Source organism: Gouania willdenowi, chromosome 15 (assembly GCF_900634775.1).
Source record: "Gouania willdenowi chromosome 15, fGouWil2.1, whole genome shotgun sequence".
In the NCBI taxonomy this organism is placed as follows: domain Eukaryota; kingdom Metazoa; phylum Chordata; class Actinopteri; order Blenniiformes; family Gobiesocidae; genus Gouania; species Gouania willdenowi.
In genome coordinates, this window is record NC_041058.1 from 26,448,899 (window position 1) to 26,476,144 (window position 27,246).

General features: G+C 38.3%; 1 protein-coding gene across 3 annotated transcripts in view; it reads right to left on the bottom strand.

Moving 5' to 3' along the window:
• Window positions 1–240: 240 nt before the first annotated feature.
• Window positions 241–27,246, bottom strand: part of adgra1b (adhesion G protein-coupled receptor A1b) — a 264,689-nt gene continuing 237,683 nt past the window's right edge. For all 3 annotated transcript variants that reach the window (XM_028469085.1, XM_028469087.1, XM_028469086.1), the window contains 3 exons: window positions 22,821–22,966; window positions 9,182–9,277; window positions 241–4,758 (listed from right to left, as the gene is read on the bottom strand). In XM_028469085.1, coding sequence (XP_028324886.1) covers window positions 3,363–4,758; window positions 9,182–9,277; window positions 22,821–22,966 — 1,638 coding nt within the window. In that variant the 3' untranslated portion in view covers window positions 241–3,362. The remainder of the gene's footprint in view (window positions 4,759–9,181; window positions 9,278–22,820; window positions 22,967–27,246) is intronic.

The following is a 27,246-nucleotide window of genomic DNA, read 5'->3' on the forward strand; positions in this document are numbered from 1 at the left end:
GACCTTTCTTACGTTTTTACAAAATTGCAATTACGTACAGCAGCCAAAGTCAGTCTTGCTGTTACTCAAATTACTCTTCAGGGATTTGTCCAAAAATAAGTGCTGATAGGAGAATGATTTGTTCTTCTTACCAACCCTTATATTCATTACCATATTAGCCAAATGTTAATGCACATCCATGCAGAGGTTGGCACAAAAATATGAGACCCAAAGACGTTTCCATCATCTCCATGGTGAAAAAATACATTTATTGGAATCTGTGTCAATGTAGAAAAAGGTGAAAACTGGCTTCAGGCTTTGTCACAGTATCACAGGTGAATATTCAAGCAGCCGGCCAGTGAGCCAGCTTGTTTCGGGGCAGTATGTCTGCTATTGGTGATGACAGAGAGGGTGGCCCGTGATGCCAAACACATCATCTCACAGTACGGGGACAAGCTCAGGCTGCATTTACGACAAAACTTGAGAAAAAAATACATATTCAATAGCAACTCACCTGGACCAATGCTCTTTAAGTGTGTAAGTGGAGGCCTAATTTGGTTGTGATACTGTTACAAATCCGTTTGGAATCATTTCAAAGTGGGAGCCACTGACTACCTGCATCCTTGTGTGAACAACTGAGGGCTTGTGTCTCATAAGATGGACTTAATATAATTCTGTTTTTCCCACCAAAAAAAAAATTGTGGAAATACCTCTAACAGCTCTGTACAAAGTAATGAAGTGCATGCGTAATCTCTGATGTCCATTAGGGCCTTCTTCCATTCTGCCCAGTGTGCCAGTTAGATAAAGGGAGCATCACTTTTATAGTTCTTTTTCCATCTATACAGAAGTCATTTCTGAGTACATCTAATTTACACACTGTAGGAGATAATTTCTCTCCTGGCTGGCTGAATGTATTCATGGGTAGTGCATTTCTATCTCTGATATGGAATAGTCTCACAACACACAGCAAGTCTGCATACTTTATGGATCTCACAGGGGAAAATAAAGGCATTTGAGACAAACAAGAACATTTTCTGAACTCAGATACTGAGCAATAACATCAAGAGGTCAGGTTCTTCCCATTAGACTTTCTTTACAAATAGAATAATCTTAGCTCTTAAACATTTTCAATCTCATGTAAAATATCTCCCCTTAGAACAATTCTATATGCACAAATGAGAAAGTATGAGGTCGATAGAGAGGGTGTGTGCATGCTGAAATGGTTCTGCAAACGCAGCATTTTGCAGGTCCTTCTACACACTGCTTGTCTTTTCCCCTCCAAAGTTAAACTAAATGTCAGAAATATCTAATGCAGTAGTTCTCAAACTTTTTCTGTTGCGCCGCCCTTTAAAAAGTGAAAAATTATACATTTCTACAAAATGGGTCAAAAATGTAACCTTGATTGAAAAAAGTAACAATTGTCACTATTCTTCATCAATCACATATTTTAGAACAGTAATATTTAAGTAATAATAATAAATAATATTTTTTTTTGGGGAAAGGGACATTCTCACATCCTACCCCCACCCCCCCACTGTCATGATTCCCCTCAGAGGATGCACCCCACAGTTTGAGAACCACTGATCTAAAGCATTACACTCCACATCATCATCATCCATTGAACAAAAGCAATGATTAGTCTTTGCTTCTGCGGCCCAATCCTTTAATATGTATGAATTTGTTGGTACCCAAGAGGAGGTTAAAATCAGTAAATGTAACTAAGAGTAAATAAATCCCTCACTCTAATTTAGACTAGATCAGGGTAGAGTGAATCGCTTCTTGGCTAACAAAGCAAAGTACCACAGTACTACGACCAAGATGTGATTTTTGAGAAGGAGGAAGGCAATTAAAAAACATACACATTTGTAACACTGGGCCACATACAGGCCTACGGTTGGTACAGATTTCATAAGTGGAATAATTGGACATTTAAAGGATTGCCTTTGCCTTTGTTTTACTTGCTTTTAGGATTTTTTTCACCAATGCTTAGTGGCTTCAGTGGTTTTATGAAGTAAATTAATACGTGAACTCAAATTTTTATAATAAAGTAGCTTAAAGCTGATATCCGGAGTTTCTGAGAAACGTCTCAATGTCCCGCCTTAAACAGCCTCACTTCCTCCCACTGCCTCTTCCAATCTACCAGAAGCCACGCCTCTACTTTACTGCAAGCAAATCGCGGAACACAACAAGGTCACATCAGGTCACATTGATATAGGTCTATGGGTGAGGTAAGAGCCAAAATCATATTTACCTGTTTGCTTTTGTGACGCGCGGCCTTGTTTCCATGCACAGTTCCACATTCACTTTGATTGACAGTCTCAAAAACAGGACGTCAAAGCCTATTGGTTGGGGTAGTCAGCGATCGTTTCCATTTGTATAGGGGTCTATAGGACGAAGGAGGGACTTATATACATTAATGTATATGAATGACCACTGGCAGTAGACCATAGTAAAAGATTAGTTAGGTATTTTTTCGCATTTCAAAAGAATCATGTATAAAAATGGATTTCTCAGAAACTCCGGATATCAGCTTTATTGTGTTTTCCCCTAACATCCCTGAAAAAGGTTTGATTTCACATTGTCAAACAAACCATGATAAAATAAGCAAAAAACATCTTGTTGAATTGGCATGATCTTACTATGGGGACATGACTGTATGTGGACACAAAATCTGGCAAAAATAACAACATCACATCCAATAACTCATTGACACCATCTATCTGATCACAATGGGCTGACTGTTGTTGTTCCATTCATTAATTCTCTCCCAACGAAAAGGTAACACAACAGTTAGGACATCATATAGACAGCACAATCAATACCGACGTAGTTAAAAGTGCGTGGAAATGAGCTTTTTTTCCTCTTTTTCTGCTTCTTTGAGTTTGTGATATGAATCCAGATATTCCTGTAGAGTGGCACCATGTTGGTATATTTTTCAGAAAAGTTGATATTCACAGTTGCCTTGACAGAAAAAATACCCATGATGTCTAAAATAGCTGGTTTAGTCGTCTAATATGTGGATGCAGAACGGTTCACTGTCACTGTAGATTAGTGGATAGATTCAAAGTAGAAAAACATCTTCTGGCGGGATGCCTTTAAGCACAAACACACAAAATCATACTTACTACCATTCATTTAGATATATGTAGTGATAAAGCAGTATTAATATGGAAGTGCCTTCAATAACATCAGATGGTATGATGAGACATGTTTCACAAACTCCTTGAGATGGAGGGGATTCTTTTACGTCCTTGGATTTCTGTACAGAAAAACAGTGAATATAAAAACTGAAGGGCATTGAAATAAAAATATCCCACATTGATTGTGATGTTTAGAATGTCATTGTAATCTTCTTTTAATTCCAGAAAGGGGGTGGCCTTTTTCTATACAGTAGTTTCATTCTTCCAGGGTCCAGTGCGTATATTCCCTGTACTGTCTGAGGCGTACAGGAGCCCTTCATGTAGGCCTCCTTTTAGAATCCCGTTCTGATTGGGCGGGTTCTGGGGGTAGGATTGTCTGCGTGGGCCATGCATTTCCAGGTGGTGATGTGTCGCGACTGGCTCCTCCTCGGCTACTTTACTACAGCCACACAGAAAGACACCCGTATCTCCAGCGTCTGCCGGGCACAGGGATGGGAATATGTCTGCCTTAGCACAGCAGATGTGCCTGTGACAAGGGTTGTGACATGCCAGGGCCTCATGCGTGGCAGCAACATGGCACGTGTGATGCCCATCATGGGCCAAATGTGGGCAGATGTGGACATGACGCTCATGTGTGCTATGGGGACTGTCAGTGTGTGAGCTATGGACGCTGCCTCCATCCATGCCAGCAGGAATGTGATAGGCATACTCCTTTTCAGTTCCCCCTGGACAAGTGCCTGCTCCGGCCCTGCGACTGTGCCCTTTAGTCCTGCTGCTGCTCTTTAGGCAGGAGTGCAGTTGGATTCCAGGCCGGTAAGCCTCTGGGTCAGCGTGCAGCAACACATGTGTAGCTGAAGGCTCCTCCTCCATCAGTTGCTGGCTGTGCAGCATTGCACAGCACGGCGTCACTGGTGCCAAACAAGTAATGTGGTTTTGTGAGGATGGGAGGGTGCTATGTTTGCAGTGGCCTAAGGTGCTGTGACTGCAGCTCAGTAGTGCTTTACCCTTACACGGTGAGTCATGGTGGCAGTGGCTGTGACCGTGGCTATGCCCAGGTGTGTCTCCATTTACATTTACTTTTGGCCGTGATTGAGCGGTTCCTTGAGCACCAGCACATGCTTCAGCACGGTTTCCAGGACAGCAAGAACACCAGCAATGCCAGACATCATCTCGCTTGGCGCAATGGTGAATGAGGATGAAGAGGCCAAGAGTGACAGAGAAGGCACCGTAAAGGCAGCTGAAGATCATGTCAAGGAAGTGGCCCTGTGACACAGCCAGTGCCCCGAATGTCCAGGTGGCCAGAAAGAGGAACATAGTAAAGGCTGCTGTTCGCAACTGGGCTTTGAAGGAGTGCTCATTGGCCAGCAGAGCAGGGTTGATAGGAACCCCTGGGCATCCAGCAGGGCAGCCACTACCACTGGGCGGTGCTCCGGGCTCGGCCGCCTGATGGCAATGGGTTGGAACGTCTACAGCTGCTAACCTCTGCTGCTCCTCTGTCAGCTGCTTGAGCTCGTACTTCTTTTCTGGGTGTCTTCGTAGCTGGATGAAGGTGCAGAGGAAGTAAATGCAAGTCACCAAGAAGATGAAGGCTACAGGCCCAAAGAAGGCTCCCAGACTAGGCTCCCACGCCATCCAGCAGCTGTAACAAAGATAAATCAAAGTCAACATAAATGGGTGAATTGAAATAGGAACTTTACCAGCACTGCATTTAAAACCTTAAATACACTCAATTGGAAGTAAAACAGGGACCAAGCCGAATCACAAGTTACTGAGGCTACATAAAATGCAAGAGACACCTCAACCAGGCAAGGAGCAAATTATAGGAAGATGCTGTTTAGTCAAGTCAGTTGACAAGTTGACAAAATCTAAAATTAAGTATTAATGTTGCATTTTTACAGAAACTATAGCCTCACTGTACTAAACTTGTAGCCTAGTCTGTAGCCTGTACCATAGCAGTCAGCAGCCAACAGCCAACTTCTTAACTAATTGCCAAGACTATTACAAGGAAAAATCCCATATAAATGCAAATAATTTAAGGGAAGGGCATTTGCTAATTTGCCATAATTACTATAACTATAAAGCAAAAATACTTTGTAAAAGAAAGCACATTCAAAAGGATTAGATGCTTCTCCAATATTTCCCACTTGCAATATTGCTAGCAGAATAACCTCTTAGCTAGTGTGTGATATCCTCACAAACCAAAATATTATGTATCTAGGACCATTTACCACTTTTTCAAAGTAGATCCAACACATTTTCATCAACGATAAATTCAAATATACTGTTGACATTGTTGAACATAGAATTAATTGTTTCAACAACAGTGTTGCTGACTCCTCAGTGGGAAAAGTCCAGCAATTTGCTGTAAGTTGCTCAATGACAGAATTGCCCAGCTGCTCATTAGTAAAGCTGGTAGACAGGACGGAACGAGGGGCGCATGGAAGAGTAATCAAACGCCAAAAAAAGTAGCTGTATTTGTTGCTAGCCTTTATTTTGACAAAAAGTGCTAAGGGAGTCTAAAACGTGGCTAAATATAGCGACTGACTCACTATGTTGGCAACAGTGCAGATATTCTCTATCAAAACCACAATATGAACAGTCTACACTAAACCTTCCATCCGTCACTGTATCATAAGTGCACATCCTTTGACGTTGTTTTTATCCTAGCTAAAAAAACACCATGTACTGTATACCCATTAACATTGTGAACACATAATCAATATTTAGTTTTTTTTCCAACATCTACATCTTGTCGTGCAATCTGTCTGTTACAACTCTGCATGTTTTTTCTTAAATCAATCATAGATTTATATTGCATAATTGTGACCATCACAGCCATTCCTAAAGAAGAGTAAGCTCAACTTTACAAATGGAACAATGTAAAAAGAAAGGCCAGGGAGTAATAAAAAGTGTAAAGGGGTTAGAGATGACACGACAAAAACAATGAGAGAGGTCTTTTTGGTTGAGCTGTTGTTGTAATGTTTTGCTACGATTGTGAAGTGGAGTGAAAACTGATGTACCAGTGTACTGAAACATGAAAGTTTATTTCTCCTAATTTATGCAGTTGTATCATTTTCATTATACGTGTCATTATTATTTTACTAGCTACTAACAAACTACTTTTAACCAATCGTATAACATGTAACATTTGTAAAATGTTAAAATTATCTCATATTATACAAAAATCTTTGTTTTTAAAATATTATCTTAAATACTGTATATACAGTATATCACATTATATAGAACAGTGGTTCTCAAACCTTTTTGGGCACTAGTACCCCCTTTTTCTAACTTTTGAATGCAAGTACTCCCCTTATGCCTGACTCCCACATTTTGCTCAGAATTCCATGAAAAACAACTATAGATCATAATGATGGAATGAATGAGTGATAACACATTTTAAAGAATCTTATTTTGTAAATAAATAGAATCAAACAGTATTTAGTGCTTCCTGAATAGATTTATTTCCATAGTTTTTATCGTTTACGGTCATCTCCCTCCTGATGTGGGACCAAGACTTGAATTTGCTGTTCATGTTCTCATTTTGTGTGGTTTTGATGTCATTATGTGTATTTTGTTGTTGTTTGTCTGCTGTTTTTATTATTCAGTACATTTTCTCTTATTTTTTGGGTTTCCTTTGTTGTCATTTTTGTGTGTTGTGTGTGTGTTTTTGTTGTCGTTTGGTTGTTTCTTATGTCGTTTAGTTTCTCTGTTATTTTTGTGTATTTTGTATTGATCTTGTGTATTTTTCTCTCATTTAGTGTGTCTTTGCTGCCATTTTGTGTGTTGCTGGTAATAGTACTTTTTATCTCTTAGTATGTGTGTTTTTGGTGTCACTTTGTGCATTTCTCTGTTGTTTGTCTGTTCTTTTTATTATTCAGTATATTTTTGACTTTCACTGCTATGCTGATGATACCCAACTGTATGTATCAATGAAGCCAGGTGAGACAAATCAGCTATCTAAACTTGAGGCCTGTCTAAAGGACATTAGGGCCTGGATGGACCAAAATTTTCTTCTTCTTAACTCAGACAAGACTGAGGTCATTGTACTGGGCCCACGACACCTTAGAGAAACCTATGCTAGCCTAACTGCCCTAGATGGCATTACTCTGGCACGACGCACAACTGTTAGAAACCTTGGGGTTCTATTTGATCAGGATTTATCCTTCAACTCTCACATAAAACAAACTTCAAGAACTGCCTTCTTTCATCTCCGTAACATTGCTAAAATCAGATCTATCCTGTCTCAGGGCGACGCCGAAAAGCTAGTCCATGCTTTTGTTACCTCTAGACTGGATTATTGTAATTCTCTTTTAGCAGGCTGCCCGAGCAAGTCGCTTAAGACACTTCAGCTGGTTCAAAATGCTGCAGCACGTGTACTGACTAAAACTAGGAGAAGAGATCACATTACTCCTGTATTAGCCTCTCTGCATTGGCTTCCCATAAAATATAGAATAGAATTCAAGATTCTTCTTCTCACTTATAGAGCCCTAAATGGACAGGCACCAGTCTATCTCAAGGAGCTTGTAGTGCCATACAATCCCCCCAGAACACTACGCTCTCAAAATGCTGGACTACTCGTTGTTCCATTTGCCTCTAAAAGTAGTATAGGAGGAAGAGCTTTCAGTTATCAGGCCCCACTTCTCTGGAACCATCTACCAACCACGGTTCGGGGGGCAGACACCCTCTCTACCTTTAAGGTTAGGCTCAAAACATTCCTCTTTGGTAAAGCTTTTAGTTAGGAACCAGCTCATAGCTCATAGTTAAGATGCAATAGGCATAGACTGCCGGGGGGGGGGGTCTGGCATGCTCGGTTGAAGAGAGGTTGGAGAGGGCGTTAAGAGAGAGGTCATTTAGGTTAGAGAGAGACCGGAGAGGGTCCCATTCCTCTCTCAAACACTCCCTCTATGTCTGCTTCTTCCCTTGTGTGTTTGCTCCTGTACTCCTTCTGGCTTTTGTCTTGCAGGTCCGTGGGATCCTTAGTGTGGAGTTACAGAGTCTCAGCGGCTCTGTCTCCACCCTTTCCTCTGCACACACCCAACACAGCATAACGTGGATGGCTGTTCATCATAGGAATGGGATCCACACAAGGTTCCTGCTGCTTAATAGAAGGTTTTCCTTGCCGCCATGATGAATTCATGTTGGGTGTGGGATACATATGTATGTGTATATACGTATATATGCATATGTGTGTATCCATAAAATGAAGAGTCCGTCCTTAAGACTGCTCTACTGTAAAGTGTCTTAAGATACCATTGGTTATGATTTGGCGCTATACAAATAAAAGATTGATTGATTGATTGATTGATTGATTGATTGATTTTTCTCTTATTTTGTGTGTTTTTGTTATCATTTTGTGAGTTGCTGGTAATATTTAGTATGATTATCATTTTAAACTAAAAAAAATTTGTTAATTTTCCTCTCTCTCTCTCAAGTACCACCTGTAGTGCCATAGCGTACCCCTAGGGGTGCACGTACCCCCATTTGAGAAACACTGGTATAGAACATACCACTGACCATACACCAAATTTATAAGACTATATTTATAAAACATTTGTCACAATGTTTCAGTGAAAATCAACATTTAAAGATAGTTAATTTAATACTAAAACGCTACTAACTACTGTATATCTGTTTTATGTATTTATCTTTGTGAGTTTGAATCCTGGAAAGGAAATCAGACTTTAGATGGAGCTCATTGGTGACTAGAGCTCCTGAGGGCACCTCACATGGTCCATGCGGGCTACCTGGGGCCTGTGGGCACCATGTTGGTGACCCCTGATATAGGACAATACCATCTAGCTGGGTTTACCTTTATATGCATTGTCTGTAAATCAATACATTTAATTAAATTCAATAAATATAGAATTAAACAGAGAAACATAATCTGTATGTAGAATATCACATAAAGTGAAATAAGTAACTTCTTTGTTAAGTTGTGTTTGCTGTCTAGATATGTGTCAAAATTAGATTCATGCAATTATGACAAGAATATACTTCAAAATAAACGTTTCATTCAAATGCATAGATACAATAAATTGAGGCTTGCTGTAGGGACTTACAATGGTGCTTGTTCCCCACTGCCATAGTTGTCTATGTTGACGGCTGCCGTGACACCACAGATGATGAGGGGCACTCCGCCACTCACTAAATAGAATCTGTTAAATAAGAAAGCAGTGGAGGGGAAGAGTTCAGCATTAATATACAGCAAAATAATCCTTTGCAAGTTTTTACCTTGAATATATTCTGCAATGCTTATTTTCATCACAACAATAAAATAAGAATGAGAAATGTGGACACTTTTGGGAATGTCAATTAGAACAAATTAAAATCAAAAAGTGTATGATCAAGTGCAGGGCTGGGAGTCATTGGCTGACCTTAAAAACATCTTTCAACTATAAATGAGGTTTTCAAACTTCAATAATTTGTTTTATTACCAGCTTTATTTTCCACTAAATGAAACAGTGCGTCTCCTGATCCATCTTGTATAACAGAGTGGTACTGATCACACCTAGTTTGTTTTTTTTGTAGGTGAAAACCAAGCTGTAAATTTCATCACAGACATTCAAATCTGGTTCTTGTTGATGCTACCCTCCTTCACACATTAGCACACACCACGTATATCATCTGCTGTTCATCACAGCTCAGCAGATGAATTTACAGGACTGGTTTTCAAAGTCATATTGTGAAAACATGCAAAGAGGAAGGTGTGAGACTAAATAAAAAAAAGTTGTTATGAGAGAGTGGGTCGAGAATGGTTATTTATATTCTTCTTTACATTATAAAAATTTAAAATACCATAACCATAACCATAACCCTACCTAACCCTAACCCTAACCCTAACCTTAACCTTAACCGTAACATTAACCCTAACCTTAACCTTAACCTTAACCTTAACCATAACCCTACCTAACCCTAACCCTAACCCTAACCTTAACCTTAACCGTAACATTAACCCTAACCTTAACCTTAACCATAACCCTACCTAACCCTAACCTAACCCTAACCTAAACCTTAACCCTAACCTTAACCCTAACCCTTAACCCTACCTAACCCCACTAGATTCCTCCACCTAACCCAAAAATGCCAACATAGCCAAATGTGTCATAATTTAGCGAAATGACAGCCTTCATGACACATTATTCATGCTAATGACATAATGACAGTGTAATGTCAGCCTTATGTATAAAACGTTAAGTAAAGTGTTACCAAATATCTCAATGATTTATTTTTATTTTTTTGCATTAACTGGGAGTGATTCCATGCCTTTCAGCACCTTTACTTACAGTTACAATGATAAAATACTGATAAATAAAAAATACCAATGGGGTTTAAAAAATGTGATGCCCAGCTTTGGCCTCTGCACGGTTCTCGTACCCTCACTCAAGCTCTGGCCAATGCAACATGAAGCTGTTTTCCCTGTTCTCCTTGTTTGTTGTCAGTTTCTGTCATTGGTCTAACCTTTCCCCAACTCCATCCTCCCCAGTCTTTATCCTCCCCCTTAGGTTTAGCCTCTCTGTCTCTCTTTCTCTCTCCCAATCTCCTCCAGTCACCCAGCAGCCATCCCAAAAAATTCAATTACAATCAAGTTGTTTGCTCAGTCTGACTGCTGGTGGGGGGTTGGTAAGATGAGGAGGAGAAAGAGGGAAAGGCGGGGTGAGGGAAGGAGTGTGGTGGTGTCATGACTGGCCTGTCACTGTCTTTGTTTGGACGGTTCGCCTTTAGGGACCCTTCTTTAACGGAAAGCCATTTACACACCCGTCAGCCAGATAAGCATAAACGAGACGAACTAGTGGATGTTAAAGCAGCTTGTGTTTTATGACCTTTATTCTCCTTTATCCCTTCCACGGATGTCAGCCTCTGCATCCAAGGGGCTCTATTCTTAAGAACACATGTTGAAAAAGTTGCCAGCATATGCTATCAATAACAGTATAGTTGCTGATGTGTGTTGAGGGGAAAAAAGAGTGCTACATCACATTAATATTCTTTCCAGTGCTCTGCCTTGACACAAGTTCACATAAATAGTCTCAACTACCATATCAGACTTTCTTATTTTCGGCTATTCTGTCAAAGAAGGCCTTCCAGCCTTGACAAAATGGCTGTGTATGTCGGGTTGTGAGTTTCGTTATGACAGTCATCTGATATAAATAGACCCTGAAGTGCCTTTAAGCTTTAAGCTTCACAGTCTCTCTGCTTCTATCATGGTTTCTCTGCTTATAAACTGTCCTCTGTTACGTGTTATTGCACTGTCCTCCTAATCTGGTCCTAGTCTGATGCATACAAAGCACAGTTGGTAGAACTGACGGTTATAGCCAGGTCCAACTTCATACAGAGGCCAACAACAAGCAAAAAAAAACAGACAGTTTATCAGCTTTATTTAAGGCTGCAATGATTAGTCAACATAATCAATAATGTCGACTACAAAAATCTGTCGATGCACCATTTAATCTTGTAAATTAATGATACAATCCATCCTATGACCACTCCCTGCTTTCTTTCTGCTGCAGTACCTTACGTTGAATGCTAGGGCCAGTGTTGCACCACCAACTTTGTGCAAGTAAACAGTGAAGATGAGTGGCAGAAAGAGGAAAATACTGAAGAAGCTTAACGCGACTTAAAGTTTCTAAAGCTTCAGAACTTTTCACCAAAAACAAACCAGTGAAACACTTTGAGTGTAAACTCTGAAGTTCGGCTCTCAGTCATTAAAGCACGATGGTGATACACGGAGGGACATACGATACAGAAACACAGAGGAGCCCCGCTTTGTACATGGACCGAGAGAGAAGTGACATCACTATATTTTATTTTTATTTATTTATTCAGTTCATTTCCGACATGGTTGCAATCACAGAATTTCACTTTGACAGTCAGAGCAAAATCACATCATGTTTTTTTTTTTTTTTTTTTTTTTTTTTTTTGTCTTTTTGCATGCCGGAAAGGGCGACGGAAAAAAGCAGTTTGCTTATCTAGATCCGTCCCTTGGTTTGAACACAGATAAATTTACATCAAAGCTCGTGTCTTTCCTGGTCAAACATTCTTATCTTCTTCATACCACAATTTCATCTTTTTTTTTACTGCTGATATTTACCCAATCTTTCATTTCTAATGACATGCAAATGTGTTTGTTAGCCGACAATTTGTGATTTAAATAGATACTACGTCTGTGTGTACGCCTGAAAGCATGCTTAGCACTGCACTCGTCAGTGAGTTATTGACGTACCCGCTTTGAAATAGTTTTTTTGCCTTCTGCTGATACTAGTGTCTACTCTGAACAGTAAACCTCTTTAATCAATTATCAACTATGTGATTTGGATAACATTAATTAGACATTTCCTAAAGCTGCAGTATCTAGGTTTTTTTGGCATCATTTGGTCAAAAATCCATAATCATCTTTGAGCATATTGTAATCCAAAGTGTGAATCTCTTCTCCTTCTCCTCATCAGCCTGTTTGTGAAGAGTTGCTCAGAAAGTGACTTTTCAGAGGGCTAAAACAGGGGAGTTTGGAAAAATAAACCTCAATTACTATGTTTTTGGGGTTCTTAGAACAAATGGAGATGGGTGAAAAATAGCATGACATGGGACCTTTACGGAAAAGGAACTCTGTGATTGGTTTAAACCTCATTACCTCCACAACCTGCAGGCAGGTTAGCCCCAGCTTTTTAAAGTTACTTATTTACACTCTTTGTTTACTACTACTACTTTGTTCAAGACAACTTACACTTTAAAATTGTTATATTTAATTTAGTTATCATTTTATTGTGATTTCAATTGTAATTTAGGTGTTAAATAAAACAACTACACTATAATAACATGTTTTATGTCATTGTTTTAATTTCTATCTGTAAAACATGCTGTCACAGTACAACAGGAACACGTTCACAGGTGGAAGGATTTAAGCAAGTGCGCTAAAAAAAGCAGTCCAAAATATGTGCTTCAAAACAGAAAAATAATCGACGAATCAAAAAAAATATTGATAGATTAGTCGACTACAAAATGAATTGTTAGTTGTAGCTCTAGCTTTATTAAAAAGAAGGATTTGTATATCACAATACTATAAAGATATTGGTATGAAAAGGATTTTAAGAACTAACTCCTGCCAAAACCTAAAGGAATGTGAAGGTTTCCAAATCGGGTACAGGGTCAACCAAACAGAAAATTAAAGTAGTTAACCTTTTCAACCTTTTTGTTAAGACATGCATGTTTACTGTTTTCTGAATGAGTAACAAATGGAGCAAATATAAATACAAGATGCCTATAAGACATATCTAATGCTCCAAGGATTTTGTGATTGTTTACAAGAAGAAATACTATGAAAACCTGTGAGTAAACCTGCTTGGAGTGTTACACTCAGTGTTCCAAGCAAACAGGTGAGCAAACACAAGAAGAACCTTTTACGGCTGGTGAAGTGGACCGAGTGTCTGTAGCTGCTGTTGACACACTTAGATCTGGATAAGCTTGGAAAATCCTCACAGACAAAGTCAATAGTTTGTTTTCTGTTCATTATTATTAAAAAAAAAAAAAAACAAAGTTCCAACCTCAAAGTCTTACAAAGTGCATATAAACTAAATGTAAAAAAGAATAAATAATTCTTTTGATAACAATGCATTTAATTGTTTTTGATTGGAGTTCTTCTTTTGACATTGTCCCTTTGGGGTTTACCTAAGATGATCTCCTGTATCCCACTTCCTCCCACTGGCCAACTTATTCCTGGTTTTCTTATGGTGCATCACATGTATATGTATATATATATATATATTACAGTTATTTTTGTCATAATTAATGTAAGCTTCAAATAAATTTAGGTGTCATTTGGGAGCTAAAATTCCCATCACGCGAAAGATGAAGGCTGAATCGTCATCTTCTACTGTTTTTGAAGGTTTCAGAAGAAGAAAATCAAAAGGAGGGTGATGACGATGATGATGATAATGACATTCTGTAGAAAAACAGAACTTTCAGTTCTGTAAAGTTGTATATTAATATATACTTTACTGATACAAATGCCTGAAAAGCTGTACATTTCTATTTAGTTTTCAGTGCTTCAACGGTCATTTCATTACAAGCTACGTGAGACTTTAAAGAACAGACATTTAGTTATGCTGTTTCCATTCATTTTTAGGTACAATTAAAGTAAAATGTCACATTATCCATGCACCCCTCTGTTATGTTCCTCCTGTGAGGTGGTAATGAAAAAAACCCCATGTGCACCCCTGACCACCAAACAAAAAAAGTCATGTGCACCCCCGCCTAGTAAGTGCCTTCAGACCTTTCCCTTTAACCCACCTGGTAAGCTTCTGTCACTGTCACTCCTGACACTCGACTTATCCAGTCCACCTGTACTCTCTATCACTCCTTTCACAGCGTTGGACAGTTAAACCAAGTACTTTACTCCAGTTTCCTTGCTACCCCTACCCCACCATCCTCCTTTCAATTCACAAGATTGATTACAGTTAAGCAAAGCAATAACGTGCTATTGGATTTATATAGCACCTTTTTTGAGAAGACTCAAAGTGCATACAGAAACCACTATTCATTCACATCAGTCATACCGGTGGTGGTGAGCTACAATGTAGCTACAGCTGCCCTGGGGCAGACTGAAAGACGACAACATTCATGCGCAATTCATACCCATTCATACGAGGCAATGTGGGTAAGCGTGCCTTGCCCAAGGACACAACGACAATGACTCGGATAGAGAGGGATTCAAACCCCTAACCCCCCAGTTATTGGAGGACCCACTCTACCACGGTCACCCCTGGCTTAGTGGTAAAGGAAACCACATCATTACTTAGTTAAAAAAAACATGTGAATCTTATCTTTCTGTGAAAACCAAACTGAATCTTTTTTTTTTGATATTTCTCGGTGAATGTTGTCTGAAAACTCATCGCACCAGATGACACTCAGACGCTCTTATGAAAAGACAGAGAGGTAGGTGACCCAGCAAATTGTTAGAGATCTCTGACAAGGGGTGATGTGATGGGCTGCTGGATTTGCCATCAGATGTTTTTAGAGATGGAGGGAAGGCAGAAAGGTAGATGAGAAGGAATGGCTGGTCATTGAGAGAAGAAGATGGGGGTAGAAATTGATTTGTCTCCAGCTGCTAAGTCTCTTGGTATGAGCCTGTCTGACAGGGACAATTGCAGTCAATCACTTGGGATCAACTCAGCTGCTGCTCCACAGTCAGAACCCCTGCCTACGTCCAGACAAATGATCTCATTCACAAACAGGGCATGATGGGAGAGCTTCAACAAGGTCCCACATTAGACATGCAGGATTTGCTTTGCAAGTTAAGGACTCCTCATATCTAAAGATAAGTATGCTTCCTGATAAGGATGCCCTCAGAGACATTTAGCAACCTTTCAAGATCACACAACAAGTTGATTCACCAGCATTTAATGACATATGATACAGCTTTTGGACAGATCCTAACAAATACACATCTTATTACAAATAAATGCCCATGTTAAATAGACTTCACTGGTTTTCCAAACTGGGAGGGGCGAGGTCATGAAAAATGTAACATGAAAAAATAACTAAAAACTTTATTATTGTTGTAAAATATGCAATTGCACAATTTATGTTATGTTTTCTATGAATTTTGAATAAGAATAGTCACTGGTCTAAAGAAAGCATCAAGTGTAAACATTTTCTATTTGGGTATTAAATATTAAATGGAAATCCAAAGTTTTTACAAGATTGCCCTAAAATCTTCTAAATGTACTTATTAGAAAACCTATGCTTAAAATTAAATTAAAAATAGTCTTGCACGTCTTGCCAACTGGAGAAAGTAACAATGACAAAGAAAATGTGTAAAATTATCAACTAATTGAATTGGTCATTTAATAAAAAAACACAAATGTAATAAAACTCCACAATATTTGGAGCAATCACAGTTTTTCTATGCTAATATCACATGATCGCTCAATTTTTGCTAAGTCCTGCAATTTTGCCTTACATTTTTCAACAAAATTTTCCCAAATGAAACAAAAGTTTGTCACAAGGTGGACCATATTACTTTTATTGTGTTTGAAAATGATATTTATTTACAATTCAAGAGCCATGGTTGCATTTTGAATGACGCGTTGTACAGCATGATGGGTTGATGACATGTTTAGAGCAAAGTGCCTTGACTTTACGCTGTGCAGCCCATTGACTCAGACTGAATACGCTTGTGGCTTTGACTGAATTAACACTGAGAAAAACATGCTGATTGTTTTTCATGTTTTATCATCTCTGATAAATTACTCAGGTTGGCTTTAGTGGATTTGTGTCAGTAATCATTGTCCTTTTCCTCTAATAAGAGCTCATTTTAATTAAATTCACAGCTTTAATTGTATCACTGACTTTATCACCATTCCCTTCATCAGTCATCAAATACTTCATTTCATGTAACTACAGCGTGTATGCTTACAATCTGCTTATTGTCAAAGCAATGCATGACTTTAATCCATCCTGAGTCAGCTGCTTCATACACACATTACAGTGAAATATGCACATGATTGATCAGTTGATCACAACAAAAGCAGCCAGAGCAGGTACTATGAACAAACTGGACCAGTTTGTGTTCATTTATCTACTGTGGTAAACTGTAGGTAAATACAATCAACTGGTCAATGATTACAACATTATGTTGTTCTGAGAAGTAAAAGCAGCGACTCCTAAAACTAGTATTTTAATACATAATGTAATATATATATAATAGCTTACTATATATATATCTATATATATATATATATATATATAGATATATATATAGATATATGAAATATTCTAGTTTTCTATATCGCCAAAATAGAAAACTCGATACATCTTGAATCTCAATATATCGCCCAGCCCTAATTCCTAAATTATAAAACAGCCTAAATAAAAACATAAATGTGTATATGAAGCACATGAGTTTATTTAATATACTTACACTTTATATACAAGTCAACACGTTGCATATTTACTGTTAATTTCACGTTGCTTGTCCTTAAGTTAGACATTAACATTTTATTTTCATTATATATTTTATATTAATTTCTCATTCTCACTCATGTGGTTCTCTGGTATTCACTAATGACTTATTAGACACATTGTCTGCAGACTTTACATCTTTTAAAACTTTTCGAAAGCAGTGTATATTTGTGGCGCTTGAATTTTCATGCTGACTTATGTCGTTCCTTCCGCTGTGGTAGACGTTAAAATCTCAGTTATTAATTTAACAGTGTAACTGTGTCCCATCCTGATGCTCTTTATGAAGGTAAACTCTCTGTGACATTTCACAACGTATTTACACGAGTTCTTCATTCATCATCTCTGTTCTGAGTTGTTTCTGGGTTTGTTGCCGCTGTCTGCACTAATCTCCTGACAATTGCCACTCAGACCATTTCAGATGGCAGTTCTTGCGAGGCTAGTGACGGCGTTCAGTTTAGTAAGGCATCTTTTAATTATTATGACATTAAAATACGGGATATTTACGGGAAAATACTAATACGGGAAGATGGCGGGAAAGAGGGGAAAATATACGGGAGTTTCACGGCCAAAACGGGATACTTGACAGGTATGGTGCTCACGCATTATGGTTGTGCTCCTGTCAAAAGTAAAACGACACATCCACACAAAAAAAAGGCCTTTGACCAATTTTATTGGTTGATGACATCAACTATGTTGGCTAAACGTGGCAGTACAATGCGACATGTTTTCTTATTGTGGCGTTTTAAAGCTCCAGTATTATGCCATTTTTCACCCATCTCAGAACCCCAACAACATTGTATTTGAGGTTTATTTTCCCAAACTTACCTGTTTTCTGGAATTTTAGCCCTTTGAAATGTCACTTTCAGAGTATTCCCAAAAACAGGCTGTTTTTTGGGCCTTCATGCATAAGCATGACTGGGCATGGACACACACGCTGCATGTGCTTCTCTAGCGTGTGTGTTTATCACAGCAGCAGCAGCAATAAATCTCTTCCTTCTCCTCCTCACCACTACTGACCACAAAACACAAACATGACAGATCATCCCATTAAAGAGCGACGAGGCGGTATAACGGATACTAAATATGGAACTGATTGTGACCGCTCACACTGCGCCGCAATGAAGTAAACTCTCACTACACTGGTGCTTTCAAACGCTCACATGAGCTGCTACTCTGCTTTCTTTTCATCCGCACCTTTTCTGGCCACAGAAATAGTCCATTTAAGACAATAGTCCATCATTTTGTCCAACCACTGCTTCGCATTGTGTCACTCACAAACACATCAGATCATCCCATAAAGGCGATACAAGGTGGTATAATGGCTACTAAAAGTGAAACTGTTGTGAGCGCTTTTCAATTTCTCTATATACTGGATAATCTACAAACTGAATGTAAAGATATTAACAGTAATATTAACCTGCAGTTGCTATGTTGGTTTTACCAGTGAGGTAGTTTGAGAGGGAGGGGCTCACATTCTTGTGTAGGGTAGGAGGAGCCAGGATTGTCAAGAGGAGGAGTTTCCGCATTGTGATGTCACAACGCCAGAAAAATCCAATTCGCCTGTATGGAGCTGACTTTTTTTTTTTTACAAAATGTGGAATAACAAGGGAGGGAAGAAACCTAACTTCTTCCAACTTTGGCTCTCTGAATGAGGACAAAGGAATGTATAGCACTGTAGCAAAACCATTATAAAGTGAATTTTCACAATACTGCCCTTTTAAGTTGTTTCCTCTACCAAAATATTCAGGTTCAAAAACTTCAGCTTTGTGGAAAAACAAATTCAAAACAAACATCAACAGAGTACAGTGTTTAACTATAGCCTTAAACTCTCCTCTAACAGGATTTGGGCTTTGGGTTTCTGTAGCAATGCAGCACAGTTGCAAAAGACCAAAAAGCTTAAACTCCACCATCAGGACATAGAGGAAGAGCCGCTTATGAAGCCAAAGCTGATCCGCTCACCTGTTCCAAATATTGGTGGTAAACAAAGGAGGATCGTGATGGAGAAAAGCTTTCAAACGCAAACAATTCATAATAGCGTTTGTGTGTGAGTGGGAACAGATAAGAACGGAAAAATACATAGAGATTTGTGATGAAGCCACATGCACACATGGCTCCTGAGTTATTGAGGTAATTAGTTATAGCATTGGGGTGATGCCATGGTGACATAATGGTAGCACCATTTGCTTCTTTGTCCTCCCTCGCCCTGACATCCAACTGCCCTCCATTTGGATTACTGAAACCTCACAGTGAACAGAACACCTGAGGCAACACAAGTCCCTTTCCAAACACTTTCCACAAAGCTCACAATACTGTGTGCACAATCCTACCACCCAAGAAAACAAAACCAAACTGTAGAGCTATAATTAGAAAGGTGGAAAAAAAACATGGCATCTAAGTATTTACAAGATGCAGCTGATCAAAATGAAAAACAATCTTCCAATGCCAGTCTAGGTTTCTTTCCTCTTTTGATAACACAACGTCCAGTTGGATGGAAAATGCAGTTAGTTTTTTTACTAAATATTATTAATGTATGTATTATTTTATGCTTCAAGCATTATCATCTAAATACCTGCAAGTAAAAACAGCCAGAGCCAAAATATTGCATTTCTTGTTAAGGTTCTCCGACAAGATCGTTAATGGGGCTTGCTAATTGGTCTTTTTGAAAAATTACTCATCATTATACCTGTAGATATAGACATTTTTCAAAACCATTTGAGTTGCATTATTAGCTGGGTTTCCATTACAGATTTACAAGCAAAATAAAGCAATATTTCTAAATTTCAACAGAGCATAATTGGGCTTTGAACGTGTTTCCATTCAACGTTGTTTTGGGCTGAAGCCTTGTAACTCCCTTGAAATCTCATCCCCGAAGACTTTGCTGCAGAAAGATGGACACTCAGAACCTCCTTATAACACTCTGTATTCCTTTGTTGTTTGATGTCTAACGAGGCAGTAACAAATTTAAAGTATAATGCTAAGAAATGTCCCGTCTCCTCTTCTGTTTACATGTACCGCATCATGTTTTCTCTGAGAGCGGTGGTCATGTGACTAGGTACGTTACGGTCTGTGATGTGTATTTGTGGAAAAAGTGTTTCCATAGCGCTTTTGTGACACATTTCAATATTGAATCGTCTGAAATACCTCCTCATAGAGCATCAAAGCTTTTTAGCAATATTTGAGTGTTTTTCAAAATTCAGACATTTCCATTACCAGTTTTTATTGCACTATCTAGAGTTTGTGCATTTCCAATGGTAATGGAAACGCAACTATTGTCTTGTTTTAGATCCTTTTTAGTCCTTTATAATTATTTACTGCTCCAGTACTATAGGCTTTAAAGGTCCCATATCATGCTATTTATCACCCATCTCCATTTGTTCTAAGAACACCAAAAACATAGTATTTGAGGTTTATTTTCCCAAACTTCCCAACGTTTTAGCCCTCTGAAAAGTCCATTTCTGAGCAACTCTACTAACGGGCTGATTTGCAGCCTACCTATGCATATTCATGAGTGGGCGTGTCTATAGACACTGGCTTCCCTGTATGTCTTGCTCTGTTACGAGGGGGATCAGTAATCACCAAAGCAAATTTATTTTGGCAATCCAAAAAACTGCACATTACAGTAAAACACATGGCTATTTAAGCTGCTACTATGTGTAAGTCCGTCTCCCCTCCCCGCACGGTGACGTAGGGCCAGAGGTCGGCCCGCCCTCCTCCTACACACTCCGCAGCCGAGCCCATGCTGCTTTATAAACACGAGACAGTAGCAGAAACAACAACAGCCTTCGATGTGCAGTGGTGACAGACTGTGGAAGCAACTGCGTCAAATTTGTCATTAATGTGAGAACGCGTCATCTAATTGGAGTGAGGTGTTTGTGCACACCCTGCAGTAAGGAAGGAGCAAATCACCCTCTAACTAACGATTGAGGGAATCAATGAAAAAAACACTTTAGGCATGTGTATGAAGCCCAAATAGCAATTTATGATGTTTTAAGCACAGAAAAGTCAATTTAGCGTAACATGGGCTCTTTAAGAAACCCTTTAAATCTGCAACCACACTGCACTGTAAATGATTAAGACGTCCACCTTTACACACGCATGAGCTTAAATTCCTTATATCCTCTTCATAGCTTAAAATTGTCACTGTGTTTGTGAAATGTGGGTATAGGCTGAGTTATGGAGAGGGCAAAATAGGCAGTGGTTCTGATAGCGATAAGAAAGTTGAAGCCATAATGAGCTGATTAATCAAAACCAGCCAATGAACAGTTGCAGTGGAAAACTGCCAGGACTCGTATCAAAACTGAAATAGCGTTTGCCAGTATGTTTTTTTTCATGGACAGTTTTCAGGACTGACGTGTACACTTTCATTAAATGTGGGTATAAGCGATAAAACCCATCCCAAAAGACTATAATTACCATGCCTGTGTGTCAACTGAAACGCTACCAATGTTTGTAGTTGTTTTTCTTGGGTTCATTTCATTTAAACATAACTTTATCATTAGTGACGTTGCCATGAGATGACTTTCTTGTAATTAGCGCACTATAAATAAAGTTGAATTGAAAAAAATTGATTTAGTCTGTTTAAAGTGGATTACACAGAGTGCAGTGCACCCTAAGGCTTCAGACGCCCAGCAAAAACCTTGAGCTATCAAGCATCTTTCTAACACCCGCAAGGCTGCTTGAAGGCAAAACAGACCCTCTGGAGCTAAACAACAGGTCATGGCAATGTGTTAAGAAATGTTCACACATAGCGACAACCTATAATGGAGTGCCTGCAGAAAACATCAGACTAACAGGCAGGCCCCGAGTGCCTCTGACAGCTTCAAATTCTTATGACAAAGTACAGCTGGGTACAATAGTAGCCATATATAATTCATAAAACAATAGAATATGAAGTGAGACTTTTGTTTGAATTTATGAATAAAAAAAGTCACGTTACACTATTGTGTAAAAATAGAATAATGTGAATTTAGTATAACCCCCCCATAAAAAAATCAAAACAAAACAGTGCTTTATCTCTTTATTTGATACTATCGTACTCTTAAAATTTGTCAGATTGAATAATTAGCCAGTTAAAGTCAGCATCCAATGTAAACATATTGAAATCAAAGTTAAATGCACTGATTTTCTCTACTGTGTATGAATGAGAGGGAGATTTTTGGTCATAATGTTGATGTAATGTGTTTGTTGTGGATTTTAAATGTTTTTACTGATGATTTAAAAATCTTTTGACGCTGATTTTACTGTTGAATGTTTTCACTTTTTGATCATGTAAAGCACATTGAGTTGCCTTGTGTATGAAATGCGCTATAAAAAAACATTTGTCTAGCCTTGCCTTATTACAAAAATATCAATAAACCATTAAATCAAAGTGCTAATATATTTTTTTTTTTATTTTTTTTTTACTTTGGTTCGATTTTTCTGCCTTGTCAACCAATAAAACTCGCTGATGGCTAATAAGGAAATTCAATCATTAATAAAGCATTTTAGGGCCATTTTGTCTTTCCTAAATTTGAAACATTTGACACATTCTTGTTAAGAATTCCAATACAAAGTGTACATTTTTGTCATATTGCAGATTTCAGCTCACAAATCCAGTCTTGCTACTATGACACCATTAAGAAGCAGAAAACTAAAGAAAAAAAACTGTGTGTTCACACACAATTATGTACACAAAGCCTGCACATACGTGTGTTTTGTGTTTCTCATGTAAAAGCGATCAGAGAAGATGATTGTGTAAAGGTATTTTACCTCAACAGAGGCTGCTTCATGGGAGGAGGCGGGTCGCCGTCCTGGCTCTGTGGGGGCTTTTTGGTCACTTGCTTGTAAATGTTTCTGGCCGTCACTCCGAGCCACAGCATGGTTGACAGCGATGAGTAGTGAAGCACAACCCCAACCTGCAAAGAGAGCAAAAGGAGAGATGAACCCTTTCTGTATGTTGCCTGCCTGAACAGCGTCAAATAGGATTATACTGTAATTCCAGAGAAATATGGTAACGTTTAGCATCAAGCCCTTCAATGTCACACAAAGGTTATTTCCAGAGCTTTTTTTAAAACGATGACTGCAAGCTGTGAGGGCACTGTTGTAAAAAAGTAAACGGAAGAATCAAATAGAGCTTTTGAATTATGAAGGTTGTTTGAGATGAGAGCATTACAGTGACGGTTGAACTGGTGAAGACTGAGCAGCTCCTTATCAGTTGGGTTTGAGGACATGCTCTGTGCACTGTGAATACCAAATCTGAATATAAATGATAATCACGTTGAAAGGTATGAGCGCGTGATAGTTTTTTCAAAGCCAGCTGTACACATATCTCTGTTTCTGCTTATTTTAATATTCCTAAAATATGTTGGACTGAAAAACAGATCTAACATTGTTTGAAGACTTTGGAAAAAGGCAAACAAAGTGAGGAGACAGAAGTGAAAGAGGAAAATTAAAAATATGTTCACACTTTTCTCTACCGGGTAAAGGCTTGTTTGAACCGTTCAGGCAACCTGGTACACCCAATTAAAGGGCTTCAATCCAACTGGAGAAGCCTAGGGACCGAGGTAAGCGTACCACACACCAGGCGCTAATTGGAAGTGTCCTTGAGAAGCATAAGGAGAGCAGAGAGCAGAAGGTAAGTCGATCCCCGCCTCCGAGACTGCACACATCCGAGTTTCATTAGTGCCAGGAGCAGACAGTAAGGAAGTACGTTTTTAATGTGGTTATGAGTGAGAAGGTGGAGTTCTCTAATTAACAGAATGGTAAAGATTGAGCTCTGTTCGTCAACAGTATTTGGCTGATTAATGTCCTAAACTCATAGTCCTGCAGCATCCACTGCCTCATCAAATAAGAAACGTTATATTACAGAAGTCAGCATGAAGGAGGTGGTGCAGCCATCTTGGTGAGTAGCTCTGGCCATTTTTCAATGTACAAATCCCACAGAGTGAGAATGTTCATCCATCATCGGTGATGAAACACACATTCACTGAGATGTGAAAGTGCACAAGGATGATGTATTCAAATTAAGGAGGGCGGAAGTAGGTGTCATTAATGCCCACACCCAGATTAACACCACTGTGGCCCACGGAGCAATGCCTCTAAACCATAAATCTAGATTTAAGTTTCAGATATAATCTATTCCGCTCTTCAGTAAATATTGCTTGTAAAGCCATTTTTTTTTTTTACAATAAAATCAAATCTCCAGTCTAGTGAGTGTACACAATGCTACCAACAGAGGCAGCCTTTAAGAAAGTGTATTTTGAGACAATAAAATAATAATTAAAATTATGAAGTTATAAAATAAGCTCACATATAGCTACAAAACAAATAGTATTGTCTCATTTAAAAGAATAAAAGTAGTAGTAGTTTCAGATTACCGTTTATTAAGTTTTTGCTGCATAGGTTTTCATTTGGTACAATCAAAAAGATCCCTAACTCTTACCAGTGGATATTTTGGATCAGGTAAATGAGTGTCTCACACATGCAAGAATCATTACAGTTAAGATAATTAATGAGAACAGGGTGACCAAACATCTGGTTTTACTATGAAGGTAGATATGTTCTAAAATGTGAGAGCTTGTAGAATGTGATGTGAGCTTGTGCATAAAAAATCCACGCGTGAAATACATTTCATGTCACAAATGATGGGAAAAAATGTATAGACTGATATTTACACAAATAAAGTGAACGCTGCAAACGTGTAATCCAACATTTATTCACGTTTATTAATTACTTGCGTAAATGATCGTTTACAACCACAACTCTCCGGTTACAACTTCTCCAATCTGCCGCTACAGAAACACAAACTACTTTTCTGGTGTGAATTTGCTCTGCTTGGGTTTTGCAACATATTTGCGAGACGTCTGTAGCAAAACTGATTCATGCTCGTAGAAAAGGCCCCTCCCCTCCTTGCTGTGTCTTTTTAGCGTAGCAGCCAGTGATATGACCGAAACAGTCATTTTTCTTCACTATAAAGGCAGGATGCTGAAATTTGCCTCCACAGATTGTTTGAAAATGGTTGTTAGCATCGTTTATGAACTGAAAAAGTCATGGAGAGTGATTCTCCGTCTTTAAATTTAAGTAAACGTTATGTGCGTTTCTGTAGTGGCAGATTCGAGGGGAAGTGGGTAGGGTATTTATTGAAATGTCTCTGTTAAAGCCATTAAAGCAGCCACGGTGTTCGAATGGATTAAATATTTAAATTTATGACAAAACATTGATAAACAAGTTAATTACACTTCATTCTAGTACTGATATACTGCATACTTTGAAGTAATATTACTATTAGTTTTATATGCAATGCAGGAACATGAAATGGTTGAGACAAGCAGAAAACAAGGGGGGAGGGGTAGAGGCAGACCAACAGGTGAGATGGAGAGTGAACATGACAGTAGAAATCAATGTATGTTTTGCTCTTTCATTTTTCAATTTAAATATGAATATAAAATAATTCTTACTTGAAGGAATGCACACTTGTTTGACAAGTCTTCGTTATTGAATAGTACAGCTATTACATTGCATATGGGCAAGAGTCCAATGAAGAAGACTGTTGTTGAATAGAACTTCACGCTGTAAATGTTTCATTTTATGAAACATAAATCATTCAAATAAAATTAAAAAAAAAAAAAAAAAACCTATACATTTTGGGATGACTGATATTTCTTGGACAATAATCTGTCATCTGATAGTAGCACAAATTTGATTTTTGTATCACCACTAAAACCTGTCTTTACCCATTGACATGGCTATGTTACACTCACTATAGTAAGTAAGTAATGTTTATTTATATAGCACCTTTCACAGAATTACAATAGAAATACAAAGTACATTTACAGTCACAAAACATGATGGTCATAAAACAACCCTTAATCCACTGGAATTAAAATGCTTTCTGAAACAAATAGGTTTTCAGTTTGCTCTTAAAAACATCAACAGAATCAAGTGAGTGCCAGGAAGGCGGAATATCATTCCAGAGCGTCGGCGTGACGGCCTGGAAGGAGCGATCTCCTCTGGTCCTGAAACGAGTACGAGGGACCATGAGCAGGTTCTGATCCAGAGACCTCAGCCTCCGAGTTCATTGATAATTTTACAAAAAGTCTACAGGGCAGAACATCGGACGCACAAAAAGAAGGTTTTCTTTTGGTTGAAAGACTTTGAAACATCGGCCTGTGTTACAGGGCTAAAAGAAGACCACTCATGGGGAACAAGCTCAACAGCACCAGGTGTGCAAGGCGAGAGCATTTGAAGTTAATTTTTAATACCCTGGATTTTATCGATAAAAAACTTTCGAAAATCATTGCTGTCAGCTTTACAAAACACAAGTGTAAGAGGAGCAGCAGGACAAACAATAGAGTTTATGGTATCAAGTAGTGTTGTGTTCAAGACCACACTATCTGAAACCAAAACTTGCCCGAGACCAGAATGCACCGAGACCAAGACAAGACCACGACTTTCGGGAGCCGAGACCGAGTCAAGACCAAGACCATAAACATTTTATTTTTCAATTTGAAAAAAATATATAAATAAATACAATTATGACAAGGTTCAACAGTTAAATAACATTCTCTCTTTAATTTTACGTTATTATAAATACATTTGACGGACAACAAAGGTGCCTGCAAAAAATTAACTAAAATATTAAAACTACTACTGCTACTGATAAATTCATAATTATTCTACATATTTGAAAACAAGATTTTTATGTCAGCTGAATGTACAGCAAGTGTTTAAAAGCATTTCTACCAAGAAATAATGATTCTTGATTCTGATATTTTGAGTTGTGCAGGTCAACAGGTCACAGAGTTCACAAGATAATTTTTTAGTTTGAAAAAGCCTTTACACAGGTTATTTTTATTAATTCACTTAGTTGATATAGTTTAATTTGGTTACTGTAATGTAACTAGGATATTCAATTAACAAAGGTTTCCAACTGTAACTGTAAAAGTGAAACTTTCTGAAATAAAACTACAAACAAGTTGTCAGCAGTGTAAAAAACAAAGAGCTACAGGTAGATGTGAAACTAAATAAAACAAACTCAAACCCTGGAAGAGTCATGTGACAAATCAATCAATAGTTCTTGTTGAGAATTATTATTATTATTCTGGATACAGTGGAAACAGAAACTATAAAAAATAATTATATTGTGAACCTGTTTATATTGTAGGGAACATATTATATACATGAATGTAATTGGAGT